Source organism: Elephantulus edwardii, unplaced genomic scaffold (genome assembly GCF_000299155.1).
Source record: "Elephantulus edwardii isolate Elephantulus edwardi_28Jun2011 unplaced genomic scaffold, EleEdw1.0 scaffold00121, whole genome shotgun sequence".
Taxonomy (NCBI): domain Eukaryota; kingdom Metazoa; phylum Chordata; class Mammalia; order Macroscelidea; family Macroscelididae; genus Elephantulus; species Elephantulus edwardii.
In genome coordinates, this window is record NW_006399871.1 from 5963807 (window position 1) to 5989060 (window position 25254).

The following is a 25254-nucleotide window of genomic DNA, read 5'->3' on the forward strand; positions in this document are numbered from 1 at the left end:
TGAAAAGCAAAAGAAAAACTCCCTCGTTGGTACACAATACCCCCCGCACCTCCCCCAATCCCACCCCCAACCCCAAATATAATCTTTTAATTGGGGAGCTCCAACAAACACTGTCCACCATGGGTAAACATTATTGCACTTGACACAGAAACATGTAAATGCATTTTCATCATGACTTTGTTGAAAATATAAAGAGCATTATGAGGATTTAAAATTTTTAATTATAAAAAGTTATACATACTCAAGTATTGAACTTATGAAAAAACAGGCACCAAGGAAATGAATTTCCAAATCACTCATAACTCCAGTAGTAAATGACAGCCACTTGATTTCTAGTCTTTTTTTACAATTTTTATTTTATTTTATTATTTTCTCTGTGTGTGTACTGTCAAATCGGATCTGACTGGTACAGGAGGAGACGGCCCCTCCTTCTCCGGCAGATCATCTGGTGGATTCGAACCTCATTATCTCTAGGACTGCACTGCAGCTTCTTGCCATTAGGCCACCAGAGCTCCCCTGATTTCTAGTCTTTTTAAAAGTACATAATAACAATTTACAACACTAGCACCTCTCTGTATATACTATTAGAACTCGCAGGAGGAAAACGATAAGCATCAACTGAGAATTAGAAAACATTAACAGATGGAAAGATGCCATCATGCTCTTGGATGGTAAAAATGTTACTTATTTTCCAATTCACTTACACACTTTAAAATGACTTAAAAATGTGCTCATATGTCAATGGGACTCATCCAATCAACTGAAGGCTTTATGAGAGTTAAAAAAAAACCCCAACTTTCTCTAGGGATTATTCTACCACTGCATAATTAAGAAATATTCTGACATACAGATTTTGAGACACAAGATTGAAAAAAACCCCTAGCCTGTTGTTTGGCCTATGGACTTCAGATGTATCAACTTCCTAGAATAATGTGGGCCAATTCCTTAAAATAACGTGTATATTCTCTCTCTACACATACACACATACACACATACACACACACACACACACACACACACAGGCCCCCTATCCTTTACTGGTTCTGTCACACACACACACAGAGTCTCCCACCTACCCCCATCCCTTACTGGTTCTGTCATACACACACACATACACCTCCCCACACCCACACAGGTTCTCTCTCTCTCTCACCCCGCCCCCCATCAACCCTCCCACTGGCTCTCTCTCTCACACACACACTCCACTTCTTATTGGGTCTGTATTTCTACACACACACTCTTACTCTCTTTTCATCACTTATTGTCCCCCCCTTATTGGTTCTTTCTTTACACACCCACCCATATCTTATTGAATTCTGTCTTTCTAGAGACACCCCCCTCATTTGTTCTGTCTTTCTTACACCCCACCCCCACCCCCATACTGGTTCTGTCTTTCTAGAGACATCCTCTACCCCAATCCCTAATTGGTTCTGCCTTTGTAGACACACATTCTCCTCCCTTATTGGTTCTATCTTTCTAGAGACACACAGACAGACAGACCCCCCCCCACTCCCCTATTGGTTATGTCTTTCTAGAGAACTCTGGCATTTAAAATTTGTACAGAAAAGAGGAGGTCTTGTGGCGTAGTCTGTAATGTGCTGTGCTGCTAATCTAGAATTGATGAGGAAAGAATTTAATAAATTGTACTAAAACAATAACAGGAGAAAAGTTGGCTAGGCAATTGGCTAGAAAATAAACAGCCTCAAAGCCCCATGCTAAAGTACATTTTAGGCTCATGAAAGATTTAAACATTAGTGAAGATACTGTAAAAGTAGGCAAAGAAAATAAAAGTATATATTTATATAATTTAGAGAGTGAGGAGTATATAAGCATGACACTAAAGTATGATGCGAGAAGAAATTTAACTACACAAATTTAAAATGTTTACATACTCATAAATGAAAAGATACACAAAAGCCATCTGCCAAAAAAACAAAAACAAACCCAACCAAACAATCCAAAGAAAGCAAGGATATTTTCCACACATTTGTAAGATTAATTTTATATATTTAAAAGCTTTACACATACTGACACCCACAAAAACACTAGAAAAAAAATCTGAGCAAAAACTGTAATCAAGAAGGGCTTTTTTGAAATATTACTAACCCAGAAATTGTAAAAGAAATGGACAGATTTGATTACAAGTAAAAATAAAAAGCTTTTTCAAAACAAAAGCTCCTACACCAAGTAAAAATATAAACACAGAACCAGGAGGAAAGTGTGGCAACACATGACAAAGAACAAAGATGTTTAATATATGAAAAGTTTTTCTATAAATAAAGATCAAAATCTCAAGAGAAAAAAACAACCTGTCAAACTAGATTCTATACCCAATTCATTTTTCAAAAATGAAAGCAAAATACACTTGCAGATATACAAAGGTTGAAAAGATTTATTACTAGTACACACACACACACACACACACACAGAGTAAGAAATGTTAAAGGATGTCCTTCAGTTCTAAGAAAAATGCTATCAGATGGAAACAAGAATCTACAAAAAAGTGCAGAGTACTTAAAATGGTGACTACTTGAGAAAAGACTTATTTTAAAATTTTTATTTTTTAAACCTTTTTAAAAGATAATTGGCCCAAACCAAAAGTTTATTCTGAGGTTTAAATATTTCTATCTTAAGTCTATATGAGTAAATGTAGCCATATCTAGGTTCTGTTGGCTCAGTGCTAAGGAATTGCACTGTCAACCTATAACCTTGAGGTTTGAATTCATAAGCTGTTCCTCAGGACAATCTCCTATGCAATTTACCGCCTCTGAAAACCTGCTTGTGTGTCAGCTATGCAGCTATGTGTTCCAACTCAACAGTACCGAATGACAACAAGAGGTCCCAAAACCAGGTTATGCAACAATTAGCATTATGTGAAAATGGAGAGTGACCACGTCCCTTTAGCCTCACCTGTACTGTTGATATCTCATTGGGATGCTGGTGAAATCATCTGCTACCACCTCTTTCCCTTCTTCTGCATCACCTTACAGGGAGATCAGTCCCCACTGCTGCCTGCAGGTGAGGGCTGCCCAGTGTTCCAGAATCAGGTGGCCCACTTACTTGCCCTTCTTGGAGTCCCACCCTTCTCCTGTCCTCAGTGTATTTTCAGGAAGAGGACTCTGGCTCCTCTTGACAACCCCTAATCACCCTTGGTTGGAAGTAGGGGGCTGTGTGGGTGGGAGGGCCTAGGGTTTCTTGCATCTGCTGGCTTTTGCTGGGGGACCCTTCCCTCCTTTCTCCACATATACAAGAAAAATGACAATCAGGAGTTTCCTCCAAGGCTGTTACAACCACATCTAGTCTCTGCCTTTGACTTTAAACTATAGCTGCCACTGGTCACACACCCACTCACCCCTCTCCTGCCCAGTCAGCCTTCTCTGTCCTTACCTATGCCTGCTCAGGAGAAGGCATCCAGGAGGCATACATGGCTGCACAGCTGTGAGTCAGCTGATACAGTCAGGGGTTTCATGTGCCCAGCCACCTTAGTGCATTAGTTTTAACAAATATGAACAATAAATTCCATAAAATTAGGACCAGGAATTGTCCATTACATTTAGCAACCTGGAGGCTATGGAAGTGTTTAAAAGGGTAGTTTTTAGCAGAGTGAAGACAAAAATCTTTGTTCTTGGCTCAAGAAAACCAGAAGAGAGAAACGGTAACCCTTTTCTGTAGCAGGGTAACAGGTCAAGAGGGAAATAGAACAATGAAAGAATTTTTTTGGTTTGTTTTGTTGTGGACTTGGAGAAATTACTGCATGTGTTGATGCTTATTAAGGAGCCCAGGTGGAGTAGCAGGTTAGTGTATAGGGCAGCTAACTGAAAGGTAATTAGAATCCACTAGCCTCTCCAGAGAAGACAGACCAGCAGACTCCTGTAATGATGCAAAGCTTCAAAACCCAGAGCTGCCGCTGTTATGCACCACTGACTCACAGCTGACTGCACGAGAGGACAGGACTCATCGTTCTCCCGAGGAGCAGCGGGTGGATTTGAGCCACATGCCTTTATTAGGATGATCTAGCAGTGAAGAGAGAATAACTGGAGCAGTATTTTTTTATGGTATCGCAATTTAGTTTTAATTCAGTGAAGGAGCAGTATTTTAAGAGAAAGAAGTGGTGGCACTTGCATCTAGTACAGATGGGAGGAAGCAACATTGGCTTGTCTGTCCATTCCAACAGAAGTCAAGAGTTTTGGAAGTCCATATGGATAGGGGAGCAAATATATTGTTAGGAACTTAAAATGGTCTTTTTAAATGATGCCAATTTTTCTTGGTGAAGTAGGAAGTGAATTGTTAGCTTTAAGGATGGATGAGGAAGAATTAAAGGTTTCAGGAGAAAGAAGAAAATATGAAACAGTGCCAAAGACTTAAGTATGCAAAAGCTGCAGCCAATGAGACATCTTATTTGATAGAAAATGTAAAACAAAACCTGATGCCAAAGTTTCCCCAAAATATTATACCCTTGTTGTATGTTTTAATACCCAGTTAGACTTAGTTCTATTTCTTAGACCTTTTATATTGTTATGTGCCAACACGTTGGAACTGACGCATAGCTGACCCTCTAAGATGCTATAAATTGCATGGCAAGATTGTGCATTTTTCTCCCATTCAACAGCTGGTGGACTTAAACCACATGCCTTTGAGATGGCAGCACAACTCCTTACCACTAAGCCACCAGAGTTCCCTACCTTTTATATCTGTGGTCAAGTGGTTGAAGGTTGTAATAATGGTTTTTCAAGTATTAAGTTCTAAAATGTCAAAGAAAAAAATAATTCTGTATTTAATGAGGAAAAAAATTTAGCCTCATCTTGTTTAGCAAGACTTACATACTAATCAGTGTTAACTCAGAAACGACAAAAGGCCACACACACACACACACACACACACGCTGTTCGCCTCGGCTTTAGGTTTGCCTGCACCACGGCGAGTCAGTCGCAGGGCATTCAGCAGCTGCTGCAGGTGGAGAAGCGCGCCGCCGAGAAGGTGTCGGAGGCCCGCAAGCAGAAGAACCAGAGGCTGAAGCAGGCCAAAGAGGCAGCACAGGCTGAAATTGAACAGTACCGCCTGCAGAGGGAGAAAGAGTTCAAGGCCAGGGAAGCTGCAGCTCTGGGATCCCATGGCAGTTGCAGCACTGAGGTGGAGAAGGAGACCCAGGAGAAGATGACTATCCTCCAGACCTACTTCCGGCAGAACAGAGATGATGTCCTGGATGATCTCCTGAGCTTTGTGTGTGACATCTGGCCCGAAATCTATGAAAACTACCGCATAAATGGATAGGAGGAGAACCATGCTCCATAGATTGGCCTTTTAGATGCTGTGACATGGAAGAAGATTTAGCAAAGCTTTCTTCTTGTGACAAAGCATTAAATTATTTCTGTATATTATAAATTCCTTTACTTTGTGGAGAGTAGCAAAACCTAGTATTCTGTGTAGATTTAGAGCTTATCCAAATTATTTCTGTATATTATAAATTCCTTTACTTTGTGGAGAGTAGCAAAACCCAGTATTCTGTGTAGATTTAGAGCTTATCCAAAGATTTCATCTTTTTACCTCCTATTTCTTATAAACGTAACAATTTTCTTGGGCTTTTTGGCTGTAGTTAGCATATATTAATATGAGTTCTTTCTTAGATAGCTAGTAAAACAATTCTTCAAAGAAAGAAATGGGTTAAGTATTTCATTTCCCTAAATCTTTCTTGAAAGTCAGGGGCTTTACTGATGAAAAAGTCGTAAATAGGTTTTTTTGTAACTTGTTTGAATATCAGCCCGCCTTAAAAGAATCCTTTCTGTTAGAAAAATGAATAGAGGTTTTCTCTGCTATCCAAAAGTAGAGCCTTCTTGTGACACCTTTACTAAACCAAAATGAAATGAAGGTGCAGTTAACGTTCATTTATGTGGGAAAATTTTTAAACATTCTCGACCCCCAAAATAAGTTACCAAATAATGCGTAAAGCCAAAAAAAGTTAATATAATGTTCAGACAGTTCAGAACTGATGGCTCAATGCTAAAATGCTGAGTGTAGTAACCACGCAAGGAGCTTGGTAACACTGAATGCTTGGTGTGCACGGTTGCAAGAACAAATGCCTGGATGCTGGTTTCACTCTTTTTGCCTTTTTCTGTAAAAGCAAGAATCCCTTTTAAATTTACTTCAGTTCATGGAAACAGGTACTAAAGCAGGCCCTTTGTTAAGTGAGGTGACATACAGTGACCTTTCGGAAAGCAGAACATACTTGTAGTCGGCTAGTTGGGGCTGCTCTTGAGTTTCTTGTAGAAGTTACTAGAGAGTAGAATATGGAAACTTGTTACTTGTTATTAATATACTGGTAATCATTTAAAAGTAAAGAAAAGGCTATATATATAACTAAAAGAGAGCTCAGGTGCTCTAGTGGGCAAAGAGTTGTGCTGCCAACACAAAGGAAGGTTGTTCAAATCCACCAGAAGCTCCTTATAAGAAAGATTGGGAAATCTTCTCTGGTGCTATTTACAGCTTCTGAAAACCCACTGGGCAGTGCGTTGACTCAGTTCACACTCCTTGGCACCTAACAACAACAACAACAACAACAACAACAACAACAATATAATTAAACAGTATACCTTATTTACCCAGTCAAGGGAAACCTTGCTTATACTGTACGTATGTAGAACATCAGTTCATATATTCCAGGAACAGAGTGAAGGGATTCTGTGACCCTATCAAAAGGAGTGACATTTGTCACATGACACCACTACTGAGTTGTTATGCATTACAATATTTAAACCAAGAACTAAGGCTATACAACATTAGGATGAATGAAGTCCGTCAGTCATCAAAGGACGTTATGTTCTCCAAGTACACTATTAGACAAAGGTAAAACATACATAACGTAGCATTCTTTCATGGTTTTGAGGTTGAGAGGGAAAAAATAGTGAGTACATAAATAGTAGCTACGTAGTGAGATGGGTGAAGAGTAAGGAATACAAGACAATAAAGGAATGATCAGCGCACCGTGTCACTCAAGAATGGAAGACACGGCAAGGCACACAAAAAATAGTCAAAGGGAGCTCTGGTGGCCTAGTGGCAAAAAGCTGTACCGCAATCCTGAAGGTGCTCGGTTTGAATACACCAGATGCCCTGCTGGAAAAGGAGGGGATATCTCCTGTGCCAGTCAAAACAAAGGTCAGCACTACTCTATATACAATTCTGTCCTATCAACAAGAGTCAACATTCATCTCTGAATGGGCATACAGGCAGAGTGGCAGGAAAAACAGTCAGAGGCAGGTCAAAGGGACTACACTTATGACCATACACAGGCTTGACAGATGACAGTTCTACATTAATACTCGTATATTCTAGATGCATTTGTATAGGAAAGAGAAAGCAAAATTAAGTCATCTTTAAAAAAAACATTCCATGAGGGGAATGAGTTTGTCCTTAGGACCTCAGGACCATAGAGTTGGAGACATCAAGATCAATGGGCATAGCATAGTCCATAGAAACAATATTCTACATCTTACTTTGCTGAGTAGTGACTAGGGTCTTAAAAGATTTCAAACAGTCATCTAAGGTACTAGTACTGGTCTGTCCTTGTCAGGAATAATGATAAGGGAAGAAAACAGATATAGAAACTACTTGTCCAAAGGATCGATGGACAACTCAAACCTCAACCTCTAAGACCATGAGGCCGGAAGTAGTACACAGTGCCTGGCTACCACAGCTGACTACTCTAAACGGTCCTAGATAGAGTGGCCCAACAATGTGGGACAAATGAAAAAACTTAAAAATGGCCTGCCTTATTAGTCTGACAAAGACTGGTAGAATCCAAGTTTATTGCTCTCAGTCACCCTTAGAACCAGGGACAAAAATCACTCCTGTGGCAGAACTCTGGGCCAAATGACAGCCAGGGGAAAAAGATGAACAGGTAACATCAGGGAAGCACTCTCTCCTTAGACCCATCAACCATGGATGATGAGCAAAAAGGCAGCACATACCCAGGGAGACAGCTCTGGAGGCAAAACGGGTGGGATGGAAGGATTAATGGAATTAAGACTCACAGAGAAAGTGGGAAGGGTGCTGTTACGCTGTGGAACGGCAATTAATGTCATCGAACAAAATGTCTATGAATGGCTGAATGGAAAACCAATTTGCTTTGAAAATTTTGACTCAAATTACAAGAAAAAGAAAGAAAATACAAAAGATTCCCAAATACCTTCTCATCCAAGTCTGAATCTTTCATTAGTTCACTGAAGTCTTCGCGTTTTTCATTTTCAGAATCTTCATTAGGAACTTCTTCTAAGGACACAGTTACATCTTTGGACTTATGCTTTATCTCATTTGCTAAGGAAAAAGGATATAAGCTTTAAAGATCTTTAAATGACAAAATAGCCACTCAAGTTATTAAAAAATGGCTTTAAAATGAAAGCGAATTCAGACACTTTAAAAGACTAAGAGAGCTCTGGAAGCCTAGAGGGTAGGGAGCTGTGCTCTCACCTCAAAGAAGGGCAGCCTGGATTTACCAGCTTGCTCTTTGAGAGAAAGACATGCAGTCTTCTCCTGTACAGTTTACAGTCTCTAAAAAACATGCCTGAGGTCAGCTATGAGTCAATTCTTCCTCCACAGAAATGATTTTTTGGTGTGGTTTTTGTTTTTGTGTGTTTGTGTGTGTGTGTGTGTGTGTGTGTGTGTTTTTTAGTTCAAGATCTAATGTGACAAATTATACACTAACTCGTTTCTCTTTACAAAAATAACTCCATTATGTGGAATAAAAGAACTAGCAGTAACATAAAAGTGAAGGATATTTAAAGATATATTTAAGAATCTTTCTTGATCATGTTCAGCCATTTTCAATTTATTTTTGTAACGTGAAAGCCAAAGTAAAATTAAGTTTCACATAAAAGTAGTTCCTAAACTAATTTAACGTGAAGTAAAAATCCAGGTAACCAATATAATGACAAGCTGTTAATGATATTAAAAAAAATTTAAAATTCAGATCTAAAATGTGAAGTGAGATATAGATTTCAATTTCAAAATAAGATTATAAAAATTATTGAGACTAATTATTTTTGTACAAAACCTAGCATAGTTATTTTTCAAATAAGTGGAAAAGATCTCAAAAACTTACTTGCTAATCAGTCATGTTAAAATGGAGGAAAACTGCCCAACTATAAACCATAGCATTAACAGATTCATTATAAGACATTTGATTTCATACTAACTAGGCTTGACTGAGGATGAAAAGAAAAAGCTATTTCAACACTGCGTATTCCAAAAATTCCCACTCTTACCTTCTAATAAGGAATCACAGATGTCTGACTTCATCAATCCAGGGTCCAGCACAGTCGGATCTCTATTATAAAGCCAACAGAACTTGAGACAGTATATTCTTAGTACTCTCTCTCTTACACACACACACACTCTCTCTCTCTCAATACTATGGAATACTGGTGTTATCAGCTAGTGAACATAAATTCAAGACCTCTAACACTATACTGGGCTTCAGGACTCAGTACATTCCTCATGTGGCTCTGTAATCAAATGCTGTCTCAAAATCAGGAGGTCTTGGCATTCAACTTTGTTATTCTGAGAGTAACAAAGTAACACTGAGATAAATAAAAAGTTGAAAATTATACCAATGCAAGACACTGTTTAAGTTCTCCTCTCAAGCATACATTAATTAAGTATGACTTCAGTACAAAAGGGAGACAGATGAAGTTTCTTGTTTTGAGGGGGGGTAGTTTTTTAATTTTGGTTTAGTTTTTGCAATTTTAAAGTATAAGGCTTTATTGCTTAGATGGTTGGATAAAGAACAGCTTTTCATTCTGAATTTGGAAGTACTATACAACTGAATACAAAGAGGAACAAAAGTACCAAAACCAAACGTGTGATTCTCAAGTTTTTGAGTTTTTTTCCTTCTTTATTGATTAATAAACATAACGCTAAGACTCAATCACTACATTAAACATGTGATTGAAAGTAAAACAAACCCCCTGAGTAGCTGTTTCCCAGACTCTGCGGGGGAAGCTAAGCAGCAGAAAGATTCACTGGTAACTCTCTTCTCTTCTTTTTCAAGAAGGAAGTTGGTCCTAGTAATTTCAGCCCATGCATTAAACAGGAAGCAATAATAAATATGTAGAATTATTCATATTTTCCTACAGGGAACTTAAAAAGCTGCTTCTACATGTTACGTATAAAACTGGTTGATGCCACACAAACAGAGAATCACGAGTTTGGGGGGGTAGTTTGCGGGGGTAGTCTTTAAAGACAACAAACCATCTAACATCAGAAGGCTCTAAATTTCAGAATTAGATAAATCCATGATCAAATATTTTTAATAATCTGTGGCTTCTTTTGAGAAATCTTATCTACAAAATGAGAATATCAGCTACTTATGATGTTACTGTGAAGATTAAATAACATGTCCTTAGAGGCACAAGCTCAACAAATGACAAGTACATATACAGCAGCTACTCAAATACAAAGCCACAGTCCACCTGGAAGCATCTAATAAAAAAAAAGGCCAAACATATATTCTGTTTTTGTGAAATATAAGATAAAAATGTTAAATATCCATAAGTATACAGAATATAATCAGCATCTATAATTATACCATTATTTTCATAACCAGACTTTATTAAACATATTTCACAGCTCTCCAACTGCTCTTCATCAGTTCTAGGTTACTTCCTATCACAAAAGAAAAACTAAACAGAACAATTTGTGGCTATTTTTCTTTTTCCTCAACATACCTCCTAGTGACAATGAGAAGTAGAGTTTAAAGAAGTAGAGTTTAAAGGTAGGGAAAGCAGTAATACAGATAGAAAACACTTATCTATACATGCAATTTTCCTTTCTCAACCCAGGCCTTTCTCTAGATTTATATCTACCAGAGTATTTTAATTTCAATAACCTAAAGGCTTCTCTCCACGGTCAACACTCTTGGCACCAGCAGTCAGGAAATCAAAAAGTATATTGTAATGGGAAAGTGTGCTGTTAGGGACCTCTCTAAAGTACTCAAGAGCAACGGTGTCTCTCTGGAGACTAAGGTGCGCCTGATACAGGCCATGGTCTTTCAATCACTTGTTATGCATCAGAGAGTTGGATAATGACTAGGGAGGAAAGAAGTAGAATTGATGCCTTTGAGCTGTGGTGCTGGAGAAGAGTATTGAATGTACCATGGACTGCCAGGAAAACAAACAGATTCATCATGGAGAGGATTAAACCAAGCAACTCCTCGGAGGCAAGGATTCTGGGGCTTCGTCTGACATACTTTGGACATGCTGCAAGGAGGGACAGGTCCTTGGAAAGGGACATCATGCTTGGGAGGGTGGAGGGATGGTGCAGGAGGGGAAAACCCTCTATGAGATGGATTGATTCAGTGACTGGGGTAATCAGGATGGGTGTGTCAGAGGTAGTGCGACTGGCACAGGATAGAGCAGGGTTTAGGGCTGTTGTACATAGGGTCGCTATGAGTCACAAACGACTCGACGGCACACAACAACAACAACAACAAAGCCCTCTTTAATACAACATGATTAATTCTGACAACTCATGAACAAGCATCTTTTCCTGAATTTTAGTCCTCAGTATCTGAGATGAATTGTAATGTCCTTCTCAAAGACAAAAACAAAACAAAATTCTCCTTCTGCCTCACCCCCATCTGATCAATCTTCACTCCCTGAATCTCTTTCACATCTAGTCATGTTCTCTTCTCTTTCTCACTTCAGCGTTTGAAGTCACAATGTCCTTTAGGTTTAATTATTAAAATCGCCCCGTGCCAATTTATTTTCCATACTACACAGGCATAATGGTTTGAAAATGTAAAACAGATTATCTAATTCAAAGCCCACAAAATTCCTATTTGTGCTAAGGATAAAGTTCAAAATCACCATAAGTTCTAGTTAGCTGCCTTTTACCCTACTATGCTTCTCTATGCCAACACCACACAGTCATCAAAGAGGGAATGGATGCAACCCATTAGTCTCTAAATGCCACGACAAGTGATTCAGATGCTAACTCTGGTATATGAGAACCACTAAAGCACTGTAATATCAACTCTTTGAATACCATATGACAGAGGAAAGACCCTCAGGAAAAACCAGGAGCCACATAATCTAAGAGAAAGGTAACAACAGTGATAACTGAGGAGGAAGAACAATCATTAGATATATTAATAGTGTGAACAGCGTTGAATGGTCCTATATAGAAGTGAGGGATGGAGATGCCTCTGAAATTTCTAATTATCCTGGAAGTTTCATTCCTAAATGTGTTCAGTAAATGTAGTGCTTAATTTAAAAGAATTAAGCTAGTTTTAGAATACTGGCATGAGAAACTCTTTTCTATGATGAGTAATAAAGATGGTGACACTGACAAGGCACTCCTACTTTTTTTATTTGAGGGACATAAAGAAGTTCAGCTAAATTAAAAATATTTAACAAGCAATGCTGTAATCTATTTAAATATCTTGGTTTTATGCTGACAGAGTATAACATTACAGTTTGGCATTGATGCAGTAGGATATAGAGGAGAAGAGACAAAGGTTAGAAAGAGAAAAGGAAAGAGACATATCTGAATGAGATTAGAGTTATGTGCCTTCCAGTTGCTTGCGACCTATAGCGACACTATGTACAACAGCCCTAAACCCTGCTCTATCCCTTGCCAACCTGTCTCTGATGTGCCTATTATCCTCATTACCCCAGTGATGGAATCAATCCATCTCATGGAGGGTCTTCCTCTCCTGTGCTGTCCCTCTACCCTCACAAGCATGACGGCTCTCTCCAAGGACTAATCGCTCCTTGCAACATGTCCAAAGTATGTCAGACAAAGCCTCAGAATTCTTGCTTCCAAGGAGCAGCCTGGCTTCACCCTCTCCAGGATGAACTTGTTTGTTCTCCTACCAGTCCATGGTATATTCGATACTCTTTCGATACTCTTCTCCAGCACCAAAGCTCAAAGGCATCAACTTTCCTTCTATCATCTGTAGTCACTGTCCAGCTCTCTGAAGCATAGGAAATAATGGCAAAGACCATGGGCTATATATATCAGGTGCACTGTAATCTCCAGACTGACATCATTGCTCCTCAGTACCTTGGTGAGGCCTCTGACAGGAGACTTTCCCAGTGCAATTCGTCTTTTAATTTCCTGGCTGCTGGTACCAAGAGTGTTGATTGTAGAGCCAAACAAACTGAAGCTGTCAACAATCTCAATCTCTTCACCATCTATCATGATGCTGCCAATTGGCCGAGTGGTGAGAATCTTTGTTTTCTTGACCTTGAGCTTCAATCCATATTGAAGGCTGCAGTCCTTGATCTTACGCAGCAGATGCTTCAGGTCCTCCTCAGTTTCAGCAAGCAGGGTTGAGTCATCTGCATAAATCAAGTTGTTGATGATTCTACCTCCAATCCTGATGCCACACTTCTCCTTATAGAGCCCAGCCTCCTGGATAATCTGTTCTGTATATAGATTGAAAAGATATCCTTGACACAAACCCTTCCCAATTTTGAACCATTCCGTGTTTCCTTGCTCTGTTCTGATGACTGTGTCCTGGTCCACGTATAAGTTTCGCATAAGCATGATCAAATGTTTTGGGATTCCCATTCCTCTCAAAGTCAGCCACAGTTTTTTGGGATCCACACAGTCAAATGCCTTTGCATAATCAATGAAACACAGATAGGCATTCCTCTGGTACTCTCTGCTTTCAGCCAATATCCATCTGACATTAGCTATAATATCCCTAGTGCCAGGGCCTCTTCTAAGTCCAGCCTGCACTTCTGGCAGTTCTTTGTTGATTCCAGTCATTTTTGGATGACCTTCAGCAGAATCTTGCTTGCATGTGATATCGATGATATTGTTTGATAATTTCCACATTCTGTTGGACTATGGTAGTATAGAGGAAAAAAAGCACATAGGAGGAAACTGCCTATCTTTCTTCTGAAGAGCCATAGGTGATTTTGAACTACCTGCCTTTATGTTGGCAGTGCACCTCCTTACCACTAGGCCACCAGAGTTCGCTGCTTACATTATATTAAGTTTATCCTTTCCCAGAAAAGTATTTTTCAAGTGGCTGTTATATTTATCTAGTGTGTTTCAAGGGAGCCCCAGTAGCACAACCCACATGGAGGAGCTTCACTGCTAACTCAAAGGCCACTCCTTTCAGGTGGTTCAAATCCACCAGTAATATGAGAGAGAAAGATGGGCAATTTCTTCCCATGTGATTTAGAAGCTTGGGACACCACTAGAGAATCAGCTATGAGTTGTTTCTGACACAATAGCAATGAGTTTGAGGGTTTTTCTCCCAAGAGTCAATCACAACTGGGATTACATATGTTTAAAAAAAATTTACATACTATAATGCTTTTTAAAATGCAAATCAGATTAAATTCTGTAATTCAAAGCCCACAAAATCCCTCTTTTAGTAAAATGTATAATACACATATGTAAATTTTAATAAAATAGAAAATGAGATTATAACACTTGCAGTTTGGAAAATATTATTTTTGTAAATACATTGTTTTATGTAAGTATGCTCTGGTAATGCAGTGGTTACATGCTGGGTTGGTAACCAAAAAGTTGGAGGTTCAAATCCGTCAGGTACTCCGTGGGAAAAAGTCTGTCTCCTCCTCTTAAAATTCACAGGAACCTGATGGGACTGCCACCATGAGTAAGAATCCCTGACAGCAATGTAGTTTCAAATGTGGATCACAAGGTAGGATTTACCTTTACTGTAGATAAATGTCAAACAAGTCTGAAGAAGACTACTCTAGATTGATTACTAGCAAAGAAAGTTTGAACATCCTGGTTAAAGAAAACTTCAAGATGTTACTGACACTCTTTGAGCTGTTAACTAGCTGACAACAGTCAATGTTCACTTATTTATACATCCACAGATTAAGAGGGCAGCTACATAATTATTAGGGCAATTATTTTACAGACAGTAGTGGTCCTAAGTGGAGAAACAGTACAGTATACAGTCTATTAAGCCAGCTTCCCTTGGTATGCTACTACTCTGTTAGGTGCTATGTGTCTTGATAATAGAAACATTTTTTTAAATCAAGTACAATACTGTATATTCTAGTGAAAATAGTGGTTTATATATCTTGAGAAAGAGGGGAAAATGAGGAAGATGTTTCTTCATAATGTCCTGCCTACTACCTCAAAAGAGGAGTGAGAAGGGAGGAAAAGAGATCAAAAAGTAAATACTATTCTGTGAAAGTTTAGAGAAAATGAATGAAATTAATGAAAGCCAAAGAAACCACCGGAATGTGACTCTTTCTGCATGCTGTTTGGAGGGACAGAACAGGGCAGAACCTGGAGCAGACAGGCCTGGTTTAAGATCTAGTTCCAACACTAACCAGCTGTGTGTCCTTTCAGAAAGTCACTGTGACTCAATTTTAAAGACAGGGACAGTTTCAGTGAACACTGTAAGAAACAAGTCTACTACAATAGTGTGAAACTGGCAACATAGAAGTAGGTATCCTGGATATTCAGTAGAAAGCATGAGAGGGACAAAGTAAAATTGTTGAAGGAAAAAAAAAGGTTTAGCATGAAATACAGAGTGAGAACGATCTTTAGTGGAAACTTTATTCATTTGTCATTTAGTATGGTAATACTGGTGGGAAGACAAGTGTATTCTAAAAGGCTAAATTCGTGGGTGACAAACCAGAGTTAAAACAGGTTCTCTGCCAGGTATTTCTTAAATGTTGGTGCCTTATGGACTTAAAGTCGTGAAAATGATATGGCTGTAAAATAATGTCTCAACTATACTGCCAATATGAGTGTAATTTCACACCTGACTTTCCAGGCTTCCTTAATCTGGCATCAAATTACTTATTAAGTCTTATTTCCACTATTTGTCAATAAATTTGCTTTGTAAAGAGAGAATTCATTGTTTCTATTTACACATATTCCTAGCTAGGTGTCTGAAAAATAATAGACCAGGAGTTCACCCTAATCATCTTCCCTCCTCAATATATGAGGGTCTGGACTAAAATGTTAAATAAGATAAGGACATTTAATATTATCAAGGAGTGCAAATTAAACCATTATCATTGCCCAAACTGAGGTAATATAAGGTGTGATGGGGGGAAAAGCTTCCTAACCTCCCTAAACGGCCATATGCATGATTGCCTTTATCTTTCCGACTTCCATCTGCCTCATTAATTCTATTCCTCTAGCAAACTTTTCCACCCTGTGAATCTAAATTGACCCAAAACAAAAGGCTGTGTAGAAATTTTAGTTTTTCCAGAATGCTCTCTCATCTCTTTTTTCCCTCCCAATCACTAGTATTAGTAAATAATTTATATATTTTTGTTTTAGGACATTAGTTTTCTTCCCTGGTTCCACAGTAATTTCCTTGAATTTTCTGAAGGTATTTTAAAAAATGCAATGATGTGCTGGTATAATTCAAGTAAAACTTTTGCATATAATAAAACTTTGCTGACTGACAACAACCCTGTACTCTAGGACACATTAACTATCCAGCATTGACTGTTACAGACATTATCAAATCATTTCCAACTACATTTATGGGGAAATGAAAAAGTTTTGCCAATTAATTATTAAATATTTTCAACTCATTAGTTCAAGTAGCACATGAGTTCTAATTTTCACTTCCAAAGTTTTGGATTAGAATATGAATTCTCCTAACTGTAAAGACCCATAATAAGCAGGCTAATATGACTTAAACACCTTGCAAATTCTTCCTAATAAGTCTAAGAATGCATTCCCCAACTATTAGGTAAGCTCAGTTCTGTCTACTGTTAAATCAGTAAAAGACTTTCCAAAGTTCCTGCCAACGTCTAAACCTTGCACACTCATCTTCTTTCAATTTACTGTAGAATACAAACAGGCCTCAATCTACTGGTGTGATGTGGATGTGAAGTACTCTTGTCATAATTTAAGAATGGAAAAGAAATCTAGAGCTGAAATGAGAAGTATTTTTCATAGCTTCACTTAACCATTCTACAACCAAGAATGACTACCTCTGAAGCTACTTTGTAGATCCTTCTAGTTATCACCCCTCTATTTTTACACATTCAAGTTTCTCAAAGCTCTGTGGAAGATCATAAAACTCTTACTCCCAATGCAAAAAACAAGTCAAGATATTAGAACAACTACTGAGGAAATTTTCAAGTTGATCTAAAAATTGAAGTCAGAAACTGGTATGAAAGATAAATGAAACAGAATACAAAAGATCTGGCTCTTCTGAAGCCAATGGAAATCAAGTCCAAAGATAATCACAGAAAATTTACCTGATGTAGAAACTTAATAGTGTAAATGAAAACTGTACACTATGTCTCAGGAAAAACATATCTAATTCTCATTTCAAAGTGGAAGAGAGAAGAAAGCAGCGACAAGAGGAGCAGCTTGAACAATGTTTGGTCCGTGACTTCCCTTCCACTACATTCAAAACAGAAAGCAGGGAGTAATGGTTACACAGTTGTTAGAAGGAAAAATGCAAACTAAGAGCTTTGCAGCCAGAAAATCTGCACTTAAGAGAACAGTTACTTCTAGGTCTTTTCTAGGGGGAAAAAATTATTTGTGATCTAGTCAATTAAGAAATGAATCAAAACAGTTAAGCTTATGCTGTTGTTATTGTTAGGTGTGGTTTAGTACAACTCTTAGCAATTCTATGATGGTTCACTTAAACTCTGCCCTAGCCTGTGCCATCCTCATCATGCCTGCAACACTGGAGTCCACGGCTGAAGTCACCATGTCAATCTACCTTGTTGAGGGTCTTCCTCTCTTTCACTGATCTTCCACAGCCTTTTCTAGCGACACGTCCAAAGAATGTGAGATTGAGATGAAGCTTTATCAATCTTTGCCTCCGCGGAGCACACTGGCTGTTTGTTCTCTTGGCCGTCATAGCATATTCAGGTACTCTTCTCCAGCACCACAACTCAAAGGCATCATCAATTCATCTTCTGTCATCTTCATTCACTGTCTAGCTCTCTGATGTATGAATAAGGCACACCTTACTCTTCAAAATGACATCACTGCTCTTCAGCATCTTGGAGAGGTCTGACAGCAGACTTGCCCAATGCAGAATGTCTCCTGATCTCCTGACTTGCTGGTGCCAAGGGTGCTAATTGTTTATTCAAGTAAGATGAAATCACTGACAGCTTCAAACCTTTCTCCATCTTTTATAGTGTTGGTCCTGTGGTGAAGACCTTTGCTTTCTTGATGATGAGATGTAATCAATACTGAAGTCTATGGTCCTTGATCTTCCTCAATCCAGTATGCATTTTAAGGCCTCTTCAGTTTCAGCAAGCAAGTTTGTGTAATCTGCATAATGCAGGCTGATGATGAATCTTCTTCTGATCCTAATGCTACATTCGTCTTCACAAAATCTAGCCTCATTATTTATTAGCTCAGCATACAGATTGAACAGCTATAAAGAAAGATGTAACCCTGACACACACTCTTACTGATTTAAAACTATATAGTGTCCCTTAGTGTTAAGGAACTGCACTGCCAACCCAAAGGTACACTGTTAGGATTCACAGCGGCTTCACAGGAGAATGATGTGCAATCTCCTCCTATGTGATTTACCATCTCTGAAAACTTGTTGTGAGTTGATTATGACTTGATGGTACTCAATAACAATTAACTTTCAGACCCGTAAGCTGTTTTGTGGGTGAAAGATGTAACAGTCAACTGTTGTAAATATTTACAGTTTTGGAAACTTTATGGGTGTTTCCACTCTATAAGGCTGATATAAGACTCAACATGGGGGTGAGGGGAGATGGGGAAGAAATTGTGAAATGAATGAATGAAAATCCAAGTTCTCTATAAACTTTCACTAAAATCTCAATTAAAAAAAAGAATCAACATGGTACAGCTCTTTGGTTCTTATTAACTTTAGAAAAAAATGTCTAGAACTAATCTCTATGGAAAAGAAACTACTTCAGCAATTTCTTTAGTTTCACCTCAGTTCTTCCCTTCTAAACAGAAATAAAAAGAAACTTAATGTTTGTTTCCAGTACAAACAGCATGATCCAACTTTTCTGAAACTATGTCAATGTCTACTAGCTGCAAAAATCCTCAAGTATTTAAAAATAAAGCTGTCACCTTGGGGACTAAGGTGCCCCTGACCCAAGCCTGTGTATTTTCAATTATCTCCTTTGTATATAAAACTTGGACAAAAATTGGTGCACCTGAATTAGTGTACTAGTGAAAAGATTAGACTTCCAGAAGAACAAACAAATCTGTCCTGGAAGAAGTACAGCCAGTGTATTCCATGGAAAGAGGATACATCCATCTCATATACTCTGTACATGTTATCAACAGGGAATAATTCTTGAAGGATTTCACTTGTGATAAAAAGAAAGGTTCAATAAAAAAAATTTCAAAGAGATGGACTAGCAGAGTGGTTGCAATAATGGGCTCAAACATAACTGTGCTCATGGGGAGAGCCAGGGAGTATTCAATTTTTTGTTCTTTTATGCACAGGGTCACTATCTCACAACAACATATGTCTAGAGGGGTGTCTGGAATTATAAATTGTAAGCAATTGTTGCTTTGGATGGTGCGAGTGTTTCCTTTCATACACTTCAATGTAATTAGTAAGTATATAAATTTTGTAAAATGAGTTTTTATTCTTAAAATACACAGCAAATTTCCAACTCTTAGCTCACAGTATTTGTCTTTCTCTACTTTCAACTGTTTTTCTTTATCAACACCTTGTTAATCAACAGTGATATAAGCTTCTGAATCACAAGCTGTTCTATTTTTTCTTTTCTTTATTCTTCAAAGCAAGCATGGTATAAGAAAAAAAGCAAAAGAAATATAATAAAAAATAATTTCTTTATCAAACTCTTCTACCTGCCTAGAGACATCCTAAAAAACCTCATCCAAAAAAACCCAAAGCAAAACCCCCACCTGTATATTGATTTAATCCTTCTAAGGCAATACTTTATTTTTTACAAATACAGTGAAATAATTTGCCTAGAAGCTCACATACCTAATAAAAGTCAAGAATATGAAAAATCTAGACCAGACTATAATGGTTAAGCTCTTAACCATTAGTTTTAGAATAAGACTGCTCTGAGTTCAAATCTCGACTGTTACTGGCACTGTGACCTTGGTCATGCAATGTGTCATTTTCAAAATGGGCAGATCATCATTCTACCTCATTAAGTGGCTTAAAAAAAGTTCTTGGTTCTATTATTTGGTATATACAAAGCATTCCATGCGGTGACAAGGTAGGACTTCCTGCAACACTAAGAACATCAATATGAGTAGGTTATAAAGGAGACTAACATTTTAAGTGCCAGAGACATTTAAATCATGTACTTCTGAATTTTAGTGAAAATTATTTTCATGTATCTTTTCAAATCTCTATACCAAACATCCAATATTAAAGTACTATTACGTACTATGAATATTTGGCCAAACAAAATAGATTAAGCACTTGATTATGAAAGGTTGTTATACTGTACCATTTAAAGTTGTCTCAGCAAATCAGCCCTATTTTGGGAAAATAATAATTTTAAAATTATCACCATCATCTTAAATATAAAATCATGGAGGAGGACATACCTAAATCCAAACTAACTTGATTTTACCCTCAAGTCTTACTTACTTTAAATAAAAACTTTCAAAACTTCTTTTGCTGAAAAAAATTTTCTTACCTAACAAGCCACAAGATATAGATTAAAATATAGCACTTAATAAGTAACCTAGCTAAGGTAAAAATAGATAATAACTTAAAAATATGAGATCTAATTGACTTTTGCAAAGAGGGAACTTCGGTAATTTATAGTTATACAAATTATCATTTTAAATAGCTAATCTGCTCCATTGTAATTTCTACACATAATCCTTTATTTCTACTCTAAGTTGTAGCATAGGAACTTCTAGAGCTCAGTGTAGTACATTTAAAAAATGAGTGGGTTAAAAAAAAATGGAGCTTCAATGATCACAAATAAATCAGTGACATCTAACAGTCTAAAGAGATTTTGAAACTCCCAAGAAAAATCTACACCAAAGGGCATACTTGAACATGCATACCTCAAGTCATCACTGGGTTCTTTTGTTTCTGGAAGTTCCATGTACTTGGGGTCTGTTGTTTGGTGCTTGTCAGCAACGCTGGGATCGAGGCTTATCATGGGGACCTCAGAGGTAAAAGACAGCTCCCCTTCACTGGAAACTCCAAAGAGGTCTGGGTCATCTTGAATTACATCAATTAAGAGGACATCATCTTCATATGCTTTAAGGATATCTGGAAACTCCACTTTAATGTCAGACAAACTCTTAGACACTTTTTTACCATTATCTTCTGAGGAAATGGGTTCAGATGTATCTTGCTCATTAGAGCAGAAAGCAGGACTTTTCTCTACACATCCAGGATCACAAGCCAAAGTATTGTTCTCAACTGAAGAAGAAACAGCTTCTTTGTTAGAAACAGTATTGCCTAGTTTGGAGATGTGATTGGATGGTTTATTATCTCGTTTTGAGAAACCTGAAGAAACACTACAGGAATTTTTACCACAGAGTGAGTTAGAACTTGATCGTATTGGAGTCATGGTATTTGGTACTCTTAAAGATTGAGGTACTGAAGGTACCGTGGGCATATTTTCTTTATTCCTGTTCTGTCTCACTTCCGCAACAGATGAGTTGTCAAGAAGTTCTAGGGGACTATAAACATCTCTCTCTGATGACTTATTTGCTTCTTTTCCTTTTCCTCTTTTATCTTTAAGTAAAGGAATCTTAAAATTAGTCAGCCGGCCTGTGTTCAAGATCTTAACCAAATCTGGGACCTCAAGTGCTTGCTGAGCAATACCCGTTTTTCGATGAACAGTTTTGCCTATAGAGTTATTTGCTTCTTGGCCCTCCTGGGAAACTGTCAAATTAGGTTTTGCTGAATTCACTCTATCTTTTTTTTTATTTCCCATCATGCTTTGAGTTACACCAGTTAATCGAGTATCTTCAGTAGAACTGGAAACTACCTCTGGTCCATTTCTGCTTAGATCCTCTGATTTAACTTTATCATCACTAGTTGTAGGTTCCTCTATACCCACTGAAGTAGTTTCTATTGCAGAAACTGAAGGCAGACAGTTTCCATTAGGATTAATTTTTTCTTTAATTGATGTTTCACTGCTTGTTTCTGTTATGGAACTTTGTAACAATACTTCGGAATCAGTTAAGTGAGGCTGACTTGCTGGGTGTTTAAGAAAGTTATCTTGGTTAAAGCTTTCTTGAGATGCAGAAGGAAAGTAATTTGGTTCTGACAAAGCAGGTTTTTTCCAACAGTGGGCAACTGTTGTTCTAGCACATGAATAATAAGGCCAAATTCTCTTCCCAGTCATAGGCATTGTTCTGTGACAGCTTGATTTTGATTCATCAACTTCATTTCCCAACACTTCTTGTGAAGATTTTTCAGTATGATGGTTATCAGAAAACTCAGATGTATCACTAGGTGACTTTACTACTGCACTTTTTAAGGACTTAAGAGTTTTTTCTGACTCCACATTTTTACATACTAGTGGTTCTGAAGTAATCTTTGTTTCTTCCTTCAAAAGTGGGTCAAAGTTTTTCCGAGAGTTAGCATTTATATGATGTTCTGGACTTGGTTTTTCCCTCTCTCTTTCTGGGAGGCTTAAGGAATGATCTGTTGCAGAGGTTATGGTATGGTTTACTTTCTTCAAAACTTTAAAAGGGCCCTTTTTAGTCTCTAAAGTTTCTGTTTCCTTATATTCAGTACACATGTGGTTTTCTTGTAACACTAACTCAGACTTGTTCACAGTAGAAAAGCTCATCTCAGTAACTGTTTCATCTCCCTTTTCAGTTAACTTCATCTTTTTCTTTGGTTTTCTTCCGATATTGCTCTCCTCCACTGGATATTTCTTTTTTTCACTTTGAAGGCAGGAAAGCAAGCCATTATTTGTACTCTGGTATAAATAATTTTCTTCAAGCAGTAATTTATTCACTCCCACTAAATTTTCTTCAGTTTGTAAAAGTGGAGGAATACTATTTGCATTGCTCTTCTCTGCAAGCCTCTTAAGATTTTCTTTCTTTGAAGAATTTTCTGCTACATGCATACATCCACCATCAGGTTTATATTCAAGGTTGCTTTCATCATTACAACCCTTAAAATGGGGGAAACAATTACAATCATGTAACTTTAAAATAGAATTATTTTCTAATGCAGGTGACAAGCTGTTACAAGAATATTCTGGAGTATTCTTGTACAGTTCATCTTGGAATGCAACCTTAATATTTTGGGTAGCCTTACTTTCAGTTACTTTGAGAGGGAGACTCTCTGAACTTTTAGGTTTTTTAACTTGAATTCTTCTTTTAATACCATCAACCAAACTTTCCTTACTCAAAGACTGCAAGAAAGGCGTATTTTTAAATTCACCGCATTCGGGTGTTTGGGACGATTCCGAATTGGTTAATGATTCCTTCCTTACCAGGTTCATTCCTGGCTGTAGAACATCACTTGAAGCATCAGTAATTTTTCTTTTTTCTTTGGCTGGTTAAAACAATGAAACACAAGATTTTATATTAAGGAAAAAAGAATGTTACTGAAAAGAAAAACGCGTGAGGCCACCGGTCTTTATATGGAAGTATACTCTGAATTTTAAATAAATAGCTATTTTTCAATTAAAGAACTATGCCAAAAACCCAGTCTAGTATACAACCAATAACCGAAAATCTAACTCTCCCTATCATTCCAAGGGAGAAAATGGGCAACCTCCTCCAGCAAAGATTGACAATCTAAGAAACCTGATGGAGAGTTGCTGTGACTTGCCATTAACTTTACAGCAGTGAATTATGTGATTAGTAATGTTAGCCATTTTAACAAGTAAAATTTAAAAATTGCTCGAAACAGCACATTCTTTAAATTTCAGAGGATAAGCAAAAAACAACAAAAACCCAGTGTAAATCCTAAACCTTCCGGGTAATCCCTGGATCATCAATGCACATTATCCAAAGATGGGTCATCAGCAGAAATTTCCCTTAAAGCCCTGTTAGTGGAGGTTTTTAAAAGGCAAACACCTTTTAAAAAGAGCCGTCATACCTATCAGTAAAGAGATCGAAGATTTGTATGATAAATCCAGAATTAAGAGGTGCATTGCCAAGTGGACTGGGGGGAGGTGGATAGGAAGGAAGATGTGGAACAAGGAATGAATGAAAATCCAACTTTTCTGTAAACTTTGGTTAAAATAACAATTAGGCCAAATGGTGTGAATCCACCAGATGCTCTGCTGGAGAAGGAGGGACAATCTCCTCCTGTATCGGTCAGATCTGATTTGATGGCACATACACACAAAATAATAATTTTAAAAAATCATTAAAAATAATAATTTAAAAAAAGAGTGTGTGTGTGTTTTAAAAGAAGACTACTTGTTTCATAAAGAGGGAGCGCTGGTGGCCTGGTGGTTAAGGCGCTGAAAGGCTCATGATGCAAATCCACCAGATGCTCTAAAATGGAAAGATGCGAGTTACAGCCTCTGAAAACCCGCTGGAGGGTCAGCTATGGGTCAGTTCCCACTGGACGGTGCCCACGGGGGTGCAAAGTAGAAATGGGGTGCAATGGGGTGCGGGCCGCGGGCTTCCTTACTGTGCCGTCCTGGCTGCAGGGGCAGCTTAGCCTCCTTGACCGCTTCTCCGCCCCGGGGGTCCACACTCGATGGGCCTGCCTGGCCCCCCGCCAGGCCTCCCGGCCCCTCCACTCGCCGCCTCACGGCTTTCCCGGCCCCCGAGCACGGGCTCGGCTTTCCACTTTCCGCCTCTTCTCTCCCGGACCCCGGGGGCACCATCCTCTTCCTCGGCCTGCTGTCCTCGGGGCCGCAGCCCCCGTCCTCGCCCGGCGATGCCGGGGCCGCCCTCCGGCCTCGCCGCCTCAGGCCCTGCGCTTCCACTTCCCGCCCCCGGGCCGCAGCGGGGCCCTGAGCCTGCGGTCGTCGCATGCACCGATGGCCGCCCGGGGCCGCCGCGCAGCCGCTAACACGCGTCCTGGAAACGCCTGGGGAGATAGACGCCTGGGAGCGATCGCCCTCCGCCCGCTCCACCGAGACAGTCAGCCGGAAGCGGAAGTGGGCTCCGTGCGGCCTAGCCGACCTGACGCGCCAGGGCGTAACAGGCGGAAGGGCCTCGCGGGGGCGGAAGGGCCTCGCAGGGGCGGAAGGGCCTCGTGGACAGAAAGTTCTTGCGGGGGAGGGGGTGCGGTCGGGCCTGGGGGCTGGACGGGCCTGGGGGGGCGGACGGGCCTGCCTTGCGTGATGGGAGGGCCTCGGGGACAGAAAGTCTTCATGGGGGCAGGAGGGCCTTGCGGGGAGGAAG

At 38.9% G+C, this 25254-nt stretch overlaps 2 protein-coding genes across 2 annotated transcripts in view; one reads left to right on the forward strand and one right to left on the reverse strand.

Moving 5' to 3' along the window:
- Positions 1-25254, reverse strand: part of TOPAZ1 (testis and ovary specific PAZ domain containing 1) — an 88166-nt gene that overhangs the window by 56669 nt on the left and 6243 nt on the right. Inside the window, exons 4-7 of the mRNA XM_006893055.1 lie at positions 24683-25239; positions 20977-23440; positions 9255-9316; positions 8180-8307 (exon numbers count right to left, since the gene is read on the reverse strand). Of these exons, the coding sequence (XP_006893117.1) occupies positions 8180-8307; positions 9255-9316; positions 20977-23440; positions 24683-25239 (3211 nt within the window). The remainder of the gene's footprint in view (positions 1-8179; positions 8308-9254; positions 9317-20976; positions 23441-24682; positions 25240-25254) is intronic.
- LOC102854840 (V-type proton ATPase subunit G 1-like) lies at positions 2880-5271 on the forward strand. The gene is made up of 2 exons (XM_006893005.1): positions 2880-3018; positions 4832-5271. Exons 1-2 carry the CDS (start codon positions 2880-2882, stop codon positions 5269-5271), a joined length of 579 nt encoding a protein of 192 aa, XP_006893067.1.